The sequence below is a fragment of the Pelodiscus sinensis genome, chromosome 2 (assembly GCF_049634645.1).
Source record: "Pelodiscus sinensis isolate JC-2024 chromosome 2, ASM4963464v1, whole genome shotgun sequence".
In the NCBI taxonomy this organism is placed as follows: Eukaryota; Metazoa; Chordata; order Testudines; family Trionychidae; genus Pelodiscus; species Pelodiscus sinensis.
This window is the reverse complement of record NC_134712.1, coordinates 36,910,195-36,925,619: the sequence shown is the minus strand read 5'-3', so window position 1 is coordinate 36,925,619 and position 15,425 is coordinate 36,910,195. Positions and strand designations below refer to the sequence as shown.

General features: G+C 45.3%; 1 protein-coding gene across 11 annotated transcripts in view; it reads left to right on the top strand.

The window, feature by feature from the left end:
* The window catches only part of VPS13B (vacuolar protein sorting 13 homolog B), a 999,042-nt gene that overhangs the window by 131,791 nt on the left and 851,826 nt on the right, over window positions 1-15,425 (top strand). For 10 of the 11 annotated variants that reach the window (XR_012901295.1, XR_012901296.1, XR_012901297.1 and 7 more), the window contains exon 7: window positions 13,353-13,527. Coding sequence is in view for 7 of the 11 variants with exons in the window: in XM_075920304.1 (XP_075776419.1) it covers window positions 13,353-13,527 (175 nt within the window). In the remaining 4 variants the exon portion in view is untranslated. Of the gene's footprint in view, window positions 1-13,352; window positions 13,528-15,425 lie in introns of those variants that run through there. The other variant, XM_075920306.1, reaches the window with a different exon arrangement.

Below are 15,425 nucleotides of genomic sequence, written 5' to 3'. Positions count from 1 at the left end.
AAGATGCCTTCTTCCACACGTCCATCCACCCTTCCTGTAGAAGGTTTGTCAGATTCATCATAGGTAGTTATTATCAGTACTGTGTCCTACTCTTTGGCCTTCAACCGCACCCTAAGTTTTCCAAGATTCTAGAGGTGGTAAATGCGTTTCTCAGATGTCAGGAGTACATTATATTCCTCCATTCATACAACTGTTTAATCAAAGGTACCCTCAACAGCAGATGTTAACTCTAATCAGCGTTACTCAACAGGTCTTTTCGTCCCTAGACCTCTTAATAAACGTACAAAAATCTACTCTTGAACCTACCCAGATGATAGAATTCATCGGCACATAGCTGGATGCTGTTAGAGCCCGGGCCACTCTTTCTGTTCAGTAATTTCACACACTATGTGACCTCATCAACATAGCGTTACACACCCCCTTCACCAGCTTTCGGACTTCCCTTCAAATTCTAGGGCACATGGCGGCCACCACATATGTGGTACACAGTGTAAGACTCAACATGCATTGCTTACAAGGATCGCTAGCAACGGTTTTCATCCCCAATCAGAATGGTCTAGGCCAGGGGTCTCCAAACTTTTCAGCCCGAGGGCCGCATTAACTATCAAACAGCAGTTCGGGGGCCGACTACGCACTTGAGGTCCAAATAAAAAACAATCAAAACATGGATGTTGTTTTTAATTATTTATTTAATATTATTTTTTTCATTTATTATTTAATAACACATTGATACACTACACATGAACACCTGTATTAGTGTGAATGGTGAAATTGTTTCCTGGATGCCAAAATAGCAGACATTTCTGGCTTTAGATTTGTTGTCCCTAACATCAACAGTGACCTGAGATTATCATCGGACAAGTTTGTTCTCAAATTGTTCTTCACGTATTTCATTCTTGAAAATGTTTGTTCACACAGGTATGTTGTTCCAAAGATTGAAAGGTACCTTGATGCAAAAGTTTTGACATTAGGAAAGTCTTCCTTGGGCAAAAACTGGTAAAAACCCACCAGTCCTATTTTGAACTTGTCCCTAAGGAGGTCATTTGCTTGCAACTCAATGACTTCCAGCTGCAGTTCATCTGGGCAACTGGCCACATCTGCTTCAAATGGGTTTTGAAACAATCTCACTTCTTCTGCCTTTGAATCCAAGTCAGAAACTGCAGCTGGAGGTCTTTGATGATCTCGCATGCAAATGACATGGGGAACTCAGCTGTTGCTTCAGCCATGAAGACCTTGCACTGCTGAAAGTGCGTCAAGTTGTTGGCCTGTACTTGTTCCAAAAACAAGACAAGTTTGGATCTGAAGGCCTTTAGGTGGGTGTATAAATCAGAAACTAGATTTTGCTCTCCTTGTAGTTTTAGGTTCAGAAAATTGAAATGACTAGTTATGTCTGCAGCAAAAGCCAATTTCCATACCCACTCTTCATTAGACAGTAATGGCTGTGGCTTGCCTTTACTTTCCAGGAAGTCACCTATTTCCTTTCTTAACTTAAATACTCTGCTCAGAACTTTCTCACAACCTAGCCATCTTACTGCTGTGTAATATGGTAAATCTTGCGATTCTGTGTCTGTATCTTTCAACATGTCTCTGAACTTTCTATGGTTGAGCCCATGTGACCTTATTAAATTCACCATCTTCACCACAGGATTCAGTACACTGCTAATGTCCACATATTTAGCACACAAAGCTTGCTGGTGAATAATACAGTGCAGGAACATTGGTTGTATAATGTTTTTCTCATTACACATCTGCTTCACTTGTCCAACCAAGCCTTTCTTTATGCCACTCATGTTCTTTCCTCCATCAACAGTCAGGCAACTGAGGTTAGTCCAGTCCAAGTTATAATCAGCAAATGTTTTTTTCAACTCATTGAATATATCCTCTCCGGTAACAGTGCCATACATGCTATGTAGGGAAGCCAGCTCTTGTGTTATGTTCATGTCTTCATCCACACCTCTAATGTACACAAGCAGTTGAGAGGTGGAGCAGCTGTCCAGCGATTCATCCATTGCAATTGAAAAATGGCGAAACTTGCTTGCATTTTTTGCTATTTGAGTCACAATGTTTTCACCCATGTCTGCAACACGGCGGGCAATGGTATTCGCACCCAAAGCTAAATTTTCAAATTGTTTTGACTTTTCTGGGCAAAGTTCCTCAGCCACTTCCAACAAACATTCCTTCACTACTTCACCATCTGTAAAGGGTTTGCCACTTTTAGCCAGGACGTAGGTAGGCAACTTTATAACTGGCTTTAGTTAAGGATTCATTTTCATTTGAGGATTTACTGAACAATGTCCTCTGAGATGTGAGTTGATTTTGTAATTTAGAAAATTTTTCGGCACGGACTTTACCCTCCAACTGTACATATTTCTCCTGATGTTTGCTTTGATGATGACGGCGCAGGTTGTATTCTTTCATCACAGCCACGGTTTCGTTGCAAATCACACACAATGCTTTCTCGCCGGATTTGATGAAGAAGTATTTCAAACTCCATTCTTCTTGAAATTGCCGACACTCATCGTCTATTTTTCTTTTCCTCTTCTCGGCCATCGCTGGGCACTAAAATAAAGTGAATTCAACATGAATAAATAATGAAACTGAAAGTATCTTGCACACAATATCGCTCAAAAAACCTGATTATGCGAACTAATTTCGTCGCAATAATAGCTGCAAATGACCCGAAACAATTTTTAAAAATTCTTATGATTTCTTAAGTTAAACTTACCTGAATATAGTGTGCAAATATATCCACTTATGGTAGAGAGATTGTTGTTTTTAATGTTTCCTCTTCAGAATATTCGAAAAATTCTTACTAAACTAACGACATTCCCAATACTTTAAACACACTGATAAGTAATTACGCGAAGGAAATTATCACTAAATAAAATAAGAGTGCAACATGTTTCGAAATCAGACGCTAATTGACACCAACACCTCCTCATCGCAACAATCAACCGCAACTGGCAAACTGTGATCAAAATAATCAAGTCTTGAACCAGCAGCAAACCATTTAAAAACTCCACCACTAGATGGCGTTATATCATCTCATTGACTGTGAACGGAAGTAGAAAAAGTAAGCAGCGAATAAGGTTTTGCAATGTAATGATCGGTTGGAAAACATAACGCACTACTGCGTGCCTCTCTTTTAATTCGGTAAAAACATAACGTCCACGTAAGCGGCGGCTGATCTTGGCAAGATACATGTAAATTTCCGTAATTTTTTTTCCGTAGACAAAAAGGTCTCCACGGGCCGGATGAGAGGGCCTTGCGGGCCGCATCCGGCCCGCGGACCGTAGTTTGGAGACCCCTGGTCTAGGCAAGCAAGTAATGCTTCTGCTGCTACTACTTACCTCCCTTCTATGATGGACATGCCCATACAATCTCCTCGAGGGGGTATTCTTCCATTGGCCTGACGCATCTTGTGTAATAACCACTGACATATCCATAGTGGGATGGGGTGCCCACTGCGGTCACTGTAGAGCCCAGGGCAGGTATTCACATCACGAAATATGTCTGCACATCAACATACTGGAGCTCAGAGCTCTTTGCAACGCCTTCCTCCATTTCCTCCTGATAATCCAGGGAAAAACTATCATTGTTCTCACCGACAACACACCATGTATATTTTACATTAACTGTCAGGGAGGTGCTCAATCACACTCGTTATGTGCCGAGGGGGTCAGGTTTTGGAATTGGTGCATAACAAACAACATAACGCTGATACCAATGTACCTATTACACCATCAGAACATTGACAGATGCCCTGAGCAGACACTTTTCAGAGGAGCATGAATGTGAGCTCAACCCCATGATCCTCCACCGCATATTTTAACAGTTGGGGATTCCCATCAATCTCTTTGTGACCAGAACCAACCACAAATGCCTGTAATTCTGCTCCAGGTTGGGTCAGGGCAAGAATTCTCCGGGAGATGCTTTTAACCTACAATGGATAGCTCCACTTTTGTATGCTTTCCCACCAATTCCTTTGGTCCCCAGGGTAATCCGTAAGATATGCACAGATGGCGCAACGGTTATTCTGATTGCCCCATTCTAGCCCAGACAAGCATGGATCCTTTACCTACAGTACCTCTCGATGTGCAAACCAATACCTTTCCCACTTATTCCCAACCTCTTGATCCAGCACCATGGACGGCTTTTCCACCCCAACTCCCAAGCACTCAAGCTCACCTATTGGGTCCTTTATGGTTTGAAGATGAAGAACTTACCTGTTCTGAGAGAGTGAGCAGGTTCTTTTGAGTCGCTGTCATCCCTCCACAAGATATACCCACCAGAACAAAAGGCAATGATTTCAGCAGTGATGTCTCCAACGTTAGTTACAACCTACTACCACCTCCATACCTATCGTTTTTCAGTATCTCATGGACCTTAGTGAGGTGAGGCTTTCCATCAGCTCCATAAAAGTTCACCGATCTGCCATCGTGGTCTTCCGTGACCCTAGTGGATGACGTTTTCATCCTTGCTCACCCCCTCATGAAATGCTCTATTTCTGGCCTATGCAAGACTTGTCCTGATAGATTACCACCAGGGGACCCTTCGCACCTCTAGTGACTTCTTCTTTCCAGCATATGGCTATTACGGTATTATTTCTAGTCATGATCACATTGGCTAGGGAGTGTGGGAGATTGCAGACCAACCTTACACAAACATTTCCAAAGATAAAATTACATTCTGGCCACACCCACAATTTTTACCAAAGTTAGTCTTCTCATTTCAGTGAGCCAATTTACTTACCTACTTTCTATCTAAAACCTCATAACTCTCTTAGGATATGTCTACGCTACCCCCCAGTTCGGCTACACGCGGCACGAACTAGCTAGTTCGGATTAGGAAGCCGAATCCGAACTAGCTAGTTCGTGCCGCGTGGCACGCAGTCCGAACTAGCCGGCATTTAAAAATGGCGCCAGCTGGCTTTATGTAAATGAAGCCCGGGAAATTCAAATCCCGGGCTTCATTCGCAACTCCGTATGACTACATTAACCCCCCTAATTTGAACTAGGGGGGTAGTGTAGACATACCCTTAGGGAATCAATATTACATACTCATGATGTGTGTTAAGCGGTAGCCTTCTACCTAGACAGGACAAGACAATTCACAATATCAAATAAACTTTTTATTTCTGCCTCCCGTCCCTCTAAGGGAACAGTCATCTCTGCTCAGTAAATATCAAAGTGGATATCAAGCTGCATAAATACCTGCTCTAAGCTTTACCACAGAGGGTCATTGCCCATTCCAATGAGCAATGGCAACATCTGCTTTTCTACACATTGTGTCCTTTGTTGATATCTACAGGGTGGCTACCTGGTCCTCCCATCATAACTTTGCACAACACTACTCATTGCAGCAGGGACTGATTCCACCTACCTCTATGGGTGTCGCTGTCATAGCCATTTTTTGGATATGATTCCTAAGGCTGTCTCTGCAGATTGTGGATACTGCTCTTTAGCCACCTGAGTGGAGCACCCACAGGGACACTACTCGAAGGAGACGTCACCTTGTGCAGTAATGATGATTCCTCAAGATGTGTCCCCCCGTGGGTGCTCCACTTCCCTTCTTTCCACCCCTCTACTTTGGATGTCCATCAATGGTTTCCTAGTAGAAAAGGAATGGAGGGGACCCACACCGTGAATGCAGTTAACAGAACAGCATGAGACAGCAACTGCACATTTGTGGTATGGGAAGCACTGCTAAGCTTAAAATCTCTGATAGTTGGCGCGAGGATGCACTGACACCTGAGTGGAGCACCCATAGGAACACACCTATTGAAGAACCATCATTACTACACAAGGTGAGTAACTTCTTTTGCAACCATCTGAAAAGGGAACTTTAACTTCTCTGAGTAGTTTGGCTATGCATTCTTAGGTATGTGCACACACAACCTCTCGCCCTCTAGGACACAGATATCAGATCATGGTCTTAAATGGATGAATTTTATTAACAATAAAAAACCCACACTTGGTGAAACGTTACTTTACTAGGTGTTACAGAGCAATTGAAAAAAGGATTAAAAACAGATGATTGTTTTTCTGTGATTCATTTTGAAAAGTAGAGTGTAAGGGGGTGCTCTGTGCTCAGCACAGAGAAATCCAACAAACTCAAAAATAAAATAACCTAATCACATGTAACTAAATAATCTTTCTTCTATTCACATACCTGTGGTTTCAAGACTTAGTCCTTCACTAGCCATGGATGACACTAGATTATCCATGCCTGGCTCTCTGGATTATTTCATGTCCTTCCAGGGACTTTGCTATAGCCACACAAGAGAAACAGGAAGGGCCACTCCTTTCAATTCAACAGTCCACACGTTGTTTTCATTGGCTGTTCAAGTGGTTGCTCCTGCCCATTCAACATAGGTGTGTGTGCTTGTCACATGCATTTATGGCTGGGAGATTTTCCTTCAGCAGTACCCATAAGGGACCAGGCTCACCATCTCCTGGAGTAGTGCACATATGTTGTATTATATAGGGTGCTCCCATGCCCCTTCCTGCTTAGGGGCATGGGAGCACCCCATATAGTATTCAGTTGTAAATAGTTTTTTACCTTTAGATAAGTATCCTTATTCAGTTGTAAATAGTTTTTTTTACCTTTAGATAAGTATGTGTAAATAGTTGTAGATTAGTGGTTTGTTAGTACTGTTCAGTGACTTGGCCTGGGGACTTGGCGTGCCCTGCTCCCCTGGCTTTAAAGCCTGTGTTACACGCTGCAGGCTTATGGCAATCATTGATCTGAGGACAATACAAATTAGAGTTGTACATTTGAAAGCTCTACTTATGGAGTCCACCCTTGCTCCCCAAGACCGGTACTTAGACTCAGTACTGAACACCAGTGCGTTGGTATGGAGTGCTCCCCTGATGCCGATAGCCTGGCAATGGTGGTTGTCCCTGGCTCTAGCTAAGAGGTAAAAGAAGCAATCCCCAGGCCTGCAAAAGTACAAAGGCCAGAAGGGGGATCAGACGAGAGACAGGGGTTTTCTCCAGGACCCTGTACAGGCTGCATAGGGTAGTCCTACCCGGTTCCTGTTGCCTGCCCTGGACATTAATGTCCCTTTGATGCTGGAGGCTTTTCAGGTGGCACAGGATGTTTTAACCATGCTGGTACTGCCAGCTCCGGCACCTGTTGGGCCCCAGCATAGAAGGAAGCCACCATTTGCCTCTCGGTCACTGAGGGCCAGACTGTCTTGCTCTCCAACTCAGTTGGAAAGTAGAGCTCCTCATAGCCCCGTTCAGTCTGTGAGAGAGAGACCAGAGCAAGATGCTATTTTTCAAGTGTCACTGAAATTGAAGCCCAGAGCTATGGAGGCATATACCCCCGGCAATAGTAACACTGTAGGAAGACTCACTCCTGGTACATGCCTTGTCACGCTAGGGAGGTTTCTCCATGGCTATGGCACTGCTCTTCGCACCGATACTCACCGGCGCCGAGCTACACAAGGCATTACAGCACACTCCTCTTTGTAGGCTGCAGTCAGCCTTCGCTTTGATAGCGCCATGTCAGACTGTCTCCTTGCCCCCGGCATAGCTGCTTGTGTTGCACATGCTGCTGTCTCAACTAGTGCCACAGGTGGCTTAACAGGGCATCCCGTGGCCTCAGGCACATTGGCCAGTACAGTGGTGTGCAAGGACTCCCTGGGGTTTCGCGGTTCAGCCCCAGGTTATCCGCCCAGAGACCAGAGTGTTTGGAGTCTCCTTTGGTACTTTCCGCTGGCTTTATACATGCACTAGAGGCAGCCAGGTCACTCACTCCTCAGATGGAGGAAACAATGGACGACCAGCCATCATTGAGAGAAGAGGGTCATTGGACGAAACTTAATCTTTCGTGATGCCGGATGAGGCTATAGAAGCACCCCATCTTGTGGTCTCACCTGATGACATAAAGGCCCACCAGGAGTGTGGCAATCAACCTGGCTCTTTAGGTGGAGGAGATGCAAAAGACCTTGAACTTCCTCCTTGGGGTCCTGTGTTAGGTGTTGCCAGCGAAGGACAATGCGTACCTTTTATCCTCACTCCACACCATACTCCGTGGTGGTGGAATTGGTCAACTACAGGGAGTGTTAGGACCAGCTCGCTCCCTACTCTGAGGAATAAAGACTCAAAACGCTTGGACTTTTTTGGGCATAAGCTTCATTCCTCAACAAGTTTCCCATTCCAGGTGGTGAACCACCAGGCCCTCTTTGCCTGCTATGATCTCAGTATGTGGCAGGCTGTGTCCAAGTTTGAGGCATCACTCCTGGAAAGAGTTTTAAGGCTCTTGCAGAGGAGGGAGCTTCTATGGCCAGGGCAACAAAGTAGGCAGCTTCTGATGTGGCAGATTTGGCTGCTAGCTCCATGACATCTGCAATCTCAATGTAGAGGGTAGCATAGTTAGGCCTGTTGGGCCTATCCCTGGAGGCTCAGAACTTGATACAGGACCTTCTGTTTGATGGTGTGGCCCTATTTGCTCAACAAACGGACACAAAATTACATGGGCTAAAACTCCCATATGATCCTAAAGACCTGGGGCTTGTATGTACCAGGGCCTGAAAAGAAGAAGTTTAAGCCTCAGCTGCCCTAGTCAAAAGGGCCGTACTTCCTCATTTATTTTTGTCTGAACTCTGCCCCCTTCCTCTTGGCCTGGAGAGACATCACCACAGACTGTTGGCTCTTAGCCATAATACAGCATGGCTATATGCTCCAGCTATCCTCTACCTACCTTCTCTGTTGCTTCTCAGAGATCCTTCTCATGAGAACTCCTTGAGCAGGAGGTTGCGGAGTTTCTCAGAATGGGAGCAATGAAAAGGGTACTGGCCTTTTTTGAGAACTGGGATTTTTAATTGCATTAAAATTTAATCCCCAAAGCCAGAGGGAGCCTTCATCCCATCTGGACTGTGAGGCCTGAACCGATACCTGGTCCACCTCAAATTTCTCATGGTCTCCCTGGCTTTGATTATCCCTAATTTGGATCTAGGAGACTGGTATGCTGTCCTTGACCTCAAAGATGCATATTTTCACATCATGATCTTCAAGGGCTACTGGTTTTCTGTGTTTCAAGGTTGGGCTAAACGATTACCAACTCATAGCACTTACAAGAGGCCTGGCTCCCAGAGTTTTCATGAAATGTATATTGATGGTAGTGGCCTACCCAAGATGCCAAGAGGTCCAGGTATATCCCTACCTCGAAAAGTGGCTCTTCGGGGGTCGTTCTGAACTCTAGGTCCAGCAAGACATAGCTCTCCTCCTCACCATGTGCTGTTGGCTCAGTCTCCTGGTAAACAAAAAGAAGTCCTTTTGTGTTCCTGTACAAAGGATCAAATTCATTAGTGTGGGATTGGACTCCACCATGGCCAGAATGTTGCTTTCCTGGGAGAGGTTTCACACCTTTCTGGCCCTTATACAGCAGTTGTTCCTGGTGCCTCTGACCACTGCCCAAATTTGCCTTCTCATTCTTGGCCACATGGCAGCAATGCACTTATGCCGTGCACCTCACCAGGCTCAAGGTGCATTGGCTTCAGATATGTCTAGCGTCCATGTAGTCCCTGGCTTGACACTCCCTGGAACAGTAGAGATGGTCCTGACACACATTCTTTTGTTCGTGATGTGGTGGACCATACAGGACAACAACATATCTGTTGTTCCTTTTCAATATCCTCACCATTTGAAGGAGTTGGTATCTAATGCCTCAGATTAGGGATGGGATCCTCACCTGGGAATGCTTTGGACATAGGGGGAATGGTTCTCAGAAGAGAGGATCCTGCCCATAAATGTCAGAGAACTCCAGGCTGTTTCAAACGTGTGGAAATTGTTCCTACCTCACCTGTCAGCTAGGATGGTTTGGGTCCTAACAGACAACACAGCCACCATGTTCTACATCAACAGATGGGACAGCCCGCTCCATGCCTCTCTACAAAAAAGCAATCCAGCTCTGGGACTTCTGCGTTCTCCTGGGTACCTCTCTTGGAAACGTGGCATCTCCTGAAAACCCAAAACAGTCTGACTGTCTGAGCAGAGAATTCTCTTCTTACCACAAGTGGGTGTTAACCTCTCAGGTAGCCTTCTCTTTCTTCCAAGAGTGGGAGTTTCCCCGAGTGGACTTGTTTGCAACGAGAGCGAATAAGAAATGCCTCGGATTCTGCTCCAGGCTGTGTCTGGAAGAGGGCTCCATCGCAGATGTTTTCCTCCTTTTGTGGACAGAAGGTCTCATGTATGCATTTTCCCCATTTCCTTTGATCAAGCAGGATGAGGTGAACGTCATATTGATTGCACCAGTGTGGCTGTGCCAGCATTAGTTTGGCGCTCATATGAGTCTCCTGGCACAGACTCCTTGTCCTTTGCCATTCTGCAGGGCTCTACTGTCTGAGGACCATGGTTTGCCTTCTTCACCCGGACCTGTGACTGCTTCAACCTTTCAGCTTGGTTCCCCAGTGACTGAACTCCTAACAGCAGACCTATTCAGCTGATGTCCAGAGGGTATTCCCTGAAAACAGGAAGCCCTCAACTCAGCCTATGTACATGGCAAAATGGACTTTATTTTCAACCTGGGCAGTACAAAGGAAGGTCACCTTGGCTGACACTCCTCTCCATTTGATCCTTGACTATGTCCTGCACTTGAAGTAGGAATGTCTTGTGTTAGACTCAAACACAGTGCACCTTGCAGCTATTTCCGTGTTTCACTTGCCAATTCAAGGCCACTTAGTGGTTTTTCATGACATCAAACCTGATTTTTGAAGGGCCTGGAAAGGCTTTTTCCACAGACCCCAGTTCTTATCCTCCACTGGGGCCTGAATCTGGTCTGAGCTAGACTGACAAGCCCTCCATTCAAGCAGCTTGCCTCTTTCATTTCTTTCTCTGAAGGTGGCTTTCCTTGTAGCAATTTTTTCTGCCAGAAGGGTATCAGAACTTTGTGCTCTGACATCAGAACTTCTGTATACATGCTTCTTTAAGGATAAGGTACAACTTAGACCTCACCCAGCCTTTCTGCCCAAGGTAGTGTCAGGGTTGGGCACTTGGGGTAAGATATCTTCCTTCTGGTCTTCTATCTCAGATGACCAATTAGGAGTGGTGTGTTCATGGTCTGAACCTCAGGAGGGCACTGGCTTTCTATCTGGAGAGAATGAAACCTTCCCATAAGTCCATGCAGCTTTGTGGCTTGTACTGAGTATATGAAGGTTCTTCCTGTATCTTCACAGAAGATCTCCAAGTGGATCACCTCTTGCATCTGCATGTGTTATGAATTGGCAGGTGGTCAGCTGCCTCATTTGACTAGGGCTCAGGCCTCTTCACGGGCATTTCTTGAACCTGTCCCGATCCCAGGATATCTACCGTGCAGCAACATGGTCTTCAGTGGACACGTTCATGTCTCATTACACCATCACACAGCATGTTAGAGATGACATGGGATTCAGCAGAACAGTGTTGCAGTCTCCATGTGCTTCAACTCCTACCTGCCCATTGCAGACAGTGCTTGCAGTCACCTGTGTTGGATATGAGCAAGAACTCGAAGAAGAAAAGACCATTACCTGTTTCTGTAACCCATGTTCTTTGAGACATAAATACAATAAAACGGCTGCCATATGAGGCGAGACTAAAAAGAATGGAGCTTTTTCTCTTAGAAAAGAGGAGACTAAGGGGGGATTTGATAGAGGTCTATAGAATCATGACTGGTGTGGAGAAAGTGAATAAGGAAAAGTTACTGACTTGTTCCCATAACACTAGAATTAAGGATCACCAAATAAAATTAATAGGTAGCAGGTTTAAAAGAAACAAAAGGAAGTATCTCTTTATACAATGCACAGTCAACCTGTGGAATGCCTTGCCAGAGGATGTTGTGAAGGCCAGGACTTTAACAGTGTTCAAAAAAGAGCTAGATAAATTCATGAAGGATAGGTCCGTTAATGGTTATTAGCCAGGACTGGTAAGAACGGTGTCCCTAACCTCTGTTTGTCAGAAGCTGACAGGGGAGGGATCACTTGATGATTACCTGTTTTGTTCATTCCTTCTTGGGCACCTGGTACTGGCTACTGTCAGAGCCAATTTTGGAAGGATACTGGGCTGGATGGACTTTTGATCTGACCCAGTATAGCTGTTCTCATGTATGTTCTTATTTAGGTTCTGAAGTGTGAATGTTTTTGACTTAAAGATATTATAATAGTCATTCCATTTTTTAAGAGAACAATAGAATGTTTCTATTATCAGGGGTCGGCAACCTATGACTCATGAGCCAAATATGGCTCACGAGGGAACCAAATATGGCTTTTTTGGCAGCCACTGGTGGGTGGCTGCTGGAGTTGAAGCTGGGCTGTGGTGTGGCAGGGTTTGGGTACAGATATGTGGCCCACCCAAGGAGCAGCTGGACAGCCATTATGTGGCTCTGGCCCCAGCTTCAGCCCTTCCCCAGAACATGCAAAGGGGGGGCACTATGATGCTCTGCACAGGACATGCCAGGGGGCTGCAAACCATGGCGTGGTGGCCTCCACCCATCCCATGAAGAGCCAGGGGCCTGCAAATCGTGGCCTGGAAGCCTCCCTACTTCCAAGAAACGGGGGGAAGAGCGTGGTGCAGCAATTCCCTCCCAATCCCAGAAGAAATGGGAGGGGGTCAACTGGGAACCACAGCTCAGTTTTCGCCTGCCTCATGACACACCAGGGGAGGGCCAGAAACCACTGCCCCCCTGGGGAAATGCTGTGGGAGGGCAGAAACTGCCTTCTGCTCCATTCCCTGGAGGAGGTGTCCAGGAGGTTTAGAAATTATGCCCCTGCTCCCAGAGCAGCACCACCTTCAGTGCTGTGGGCAGCTCTGGTAAGCCCCCCCCCCCCCCCCCGATTCCTCTGCTTTAACCCTCCACACCCTGCCCTGATTCCTACACCCCCTCTGCACTAAGCCCCACCTCATACTCAACCCTTTACCCTGCTCCCCTCCACTTCCTGTCCTCAGCGCTCCACACCTCCCAGCCTCTGGTCTCACTCCTGCACCCCCACCCTTTGCCATGAGACCACTTAGTCACTGCCCTGGCTCCTGCAAACCCATCCCCTGCCCATGTCTCCTTGGTCCTGTCCTGACTCCTGCAGTCCAGATCTCCTGCCCTAAGCCCACCCACGCATTCAACCTCTTGGCCTGAGGGCTCCCTACCCCAACTCTAGCACTTCCCCCCACCCTGAGTGCCCTCCCCCCAACCCCAGCCCTGACTCCTGCATTTTTAAACAGTTCTTTGTTGACCACATTTTCTGAATTTTGATATAGTTTGGTTCTTTGGTTTGAAAATGTTGCAAACCCCTGCTATTTATACTATGCATCGTATCTTAGTTTTGATTTTAGTGAGATCAAATTGTATTATTTGCTTCTGTGTTCTTTATTCTGTAGATTCATACGTTGGTTGAAAGTTTGAAGCTTTCCATCACTGATCAGCAGCTCCCTATGTTTATACGCATAATGCAGCTTGGAATTGCTCTTTACTATGGAGAACTGGGAAACTTTAAAGAAGGAGAAAATGAAAACCTGGTTTGTAATACTAAAGATATATTGGGAAACATCTCAGGTATGTATAACTATTATTACTCAATCAAAAATAACATTTAAACATTTAAATGTGAGTGTTCAACACAAACTATTACAGTATCTTGATAATCTGTAATCTGTTAGAACTGATAAACTATATCATATACATGTGTAATACTCTAACATTATTTGTTTGTTATGCTGAGAGACCTATTTTGATGATTTTACCTAAGCTCAGATGAAACTCTATCCAGAGAGCACAATCTTGAGGGTGGGAAGTAGTAAGGGAGTTTAGGGTTGTTACATGTTTTTTTTTTTTTTTATATTTCTAATTTAATTAAAATATGGCACCTGGACACCAGTGTTTTGATTTTGTGTTTTGGGCTTTTTACTGTGAATAGAAATGTTGTCAACACTTGTTCTTGTTCGAGTAGTTGCACTTGTGAATGCCAGTGTTTGGCTATCAAACTTCCCCTCAGCATTACCTGGTGTGTAGTTTGAGTACCATCTGCTTTCATATTTTTCCTTGTTTCGGGTTTCTGTTGCTGACTCCTAGGCATGCTTGGTTTACTGGGCTTCAAATGATGTACTGCTTGCTGAAAATCATACCTGAGAGTGACTCAAACAACATTTGTTGTAAGTGCCTAGGCAAGGCACACGTGAAGGACTAGTTCCAGATTTGTCAGGACTTCAAGCATGGTTAGGCTGAAGTTCTAGCTAAAGGAGGCAGAGCCTAGATGACTCTCAAAGCGACTTGGTCTGACTCATAGCTGAATGCTACAGCTTCAGTCAGAAGCTTGCTTCCAAGACTATCCTAGTCTTGGTACTGGTTACCGCCCCCTGTGCTTACAGCGTAAGTTTCCTTGCAAAGCAAGGGGAAAGGGGCTGAAGTAGAGGGAAACTGAGCTCTAATCACTCCTTAGCAATCAGTGCCAAAGGCTGCAGTTAGCTCCAGTGCCAGAATGGGCACCATTGAGTCCTGTACCAGAAATGATACCCATCAGCTTCAGCAGCACTGCGGCAACCAGATATGATCTTGGTGTTGAATACTCTTGAAGCATTTGCAGAGTAAACTTTTAACTTTTTTTTGTTGCTCCTGAAATTATTGGTAAGGAATCCACTCCCATGGTACTATTAAATCGCTCTGTGTCAACATCTATGATACAGCACTCAGTAGTGCACCAGCTGCCTATTTCCTGGACAGTCTATCCATTTGTGCTATCTAAGAGAAGTTTGCAATGATGGTGTGTCTATAGTCTTTGCTGAGTTCTGAGCACCAGTCACTAGAATCAACTTGGATAGACCCTCCATTGTCTGTACAAAGGGATTCTTTTTCATTGGACTCTGAGGTGGGCTCTCATATCTGTCAGTCTTGGAGCAGCACTTAGTGCTCCCCATGTAGTTCCTTCTTCTATGGGTACTCTATTGAACCCACAATAGGAGTCTGTGAGACTGTAGCCAGGAGGTCATTGGGATGTGGTCCCTTAAAAGAGGTGTGTTAGGAACCACTGGCATTTTGTAGAAGTTAAACAACTTGTACTCTTAGCTTCATCCTTGTCCTCCTTGGATAGGATGGTTTCCATGGAGGCAAAATCACCCCATCCTGCCAGCTACAAGTCTTAACAGGAAGAATTGTTAGAGGGGTGCTTCAGATATGACAATTCAGGTTAAGGAGGTAAGAATCCTCTCATAACCTAATTGATGTGCTATCTATGTCAGGTTCATCTAAAGTGTGCTGCCAATCAATGAGGTGATTTTGGAGCCTGTAAAGACACTTGTAGACCTCATTTTCCTTGCCTCCTACCTCAAAGTCTGTGGAGTACAAGTGTTATGTGCCCTCCATAGTTCCTGCTAAGGTGTGTGCCTGCATGGCTGTGCACAAAAAATTCTTACCCTGCCCATTTCCTCTGGAGAGCCATGCAGCAGCACTTGCATGGC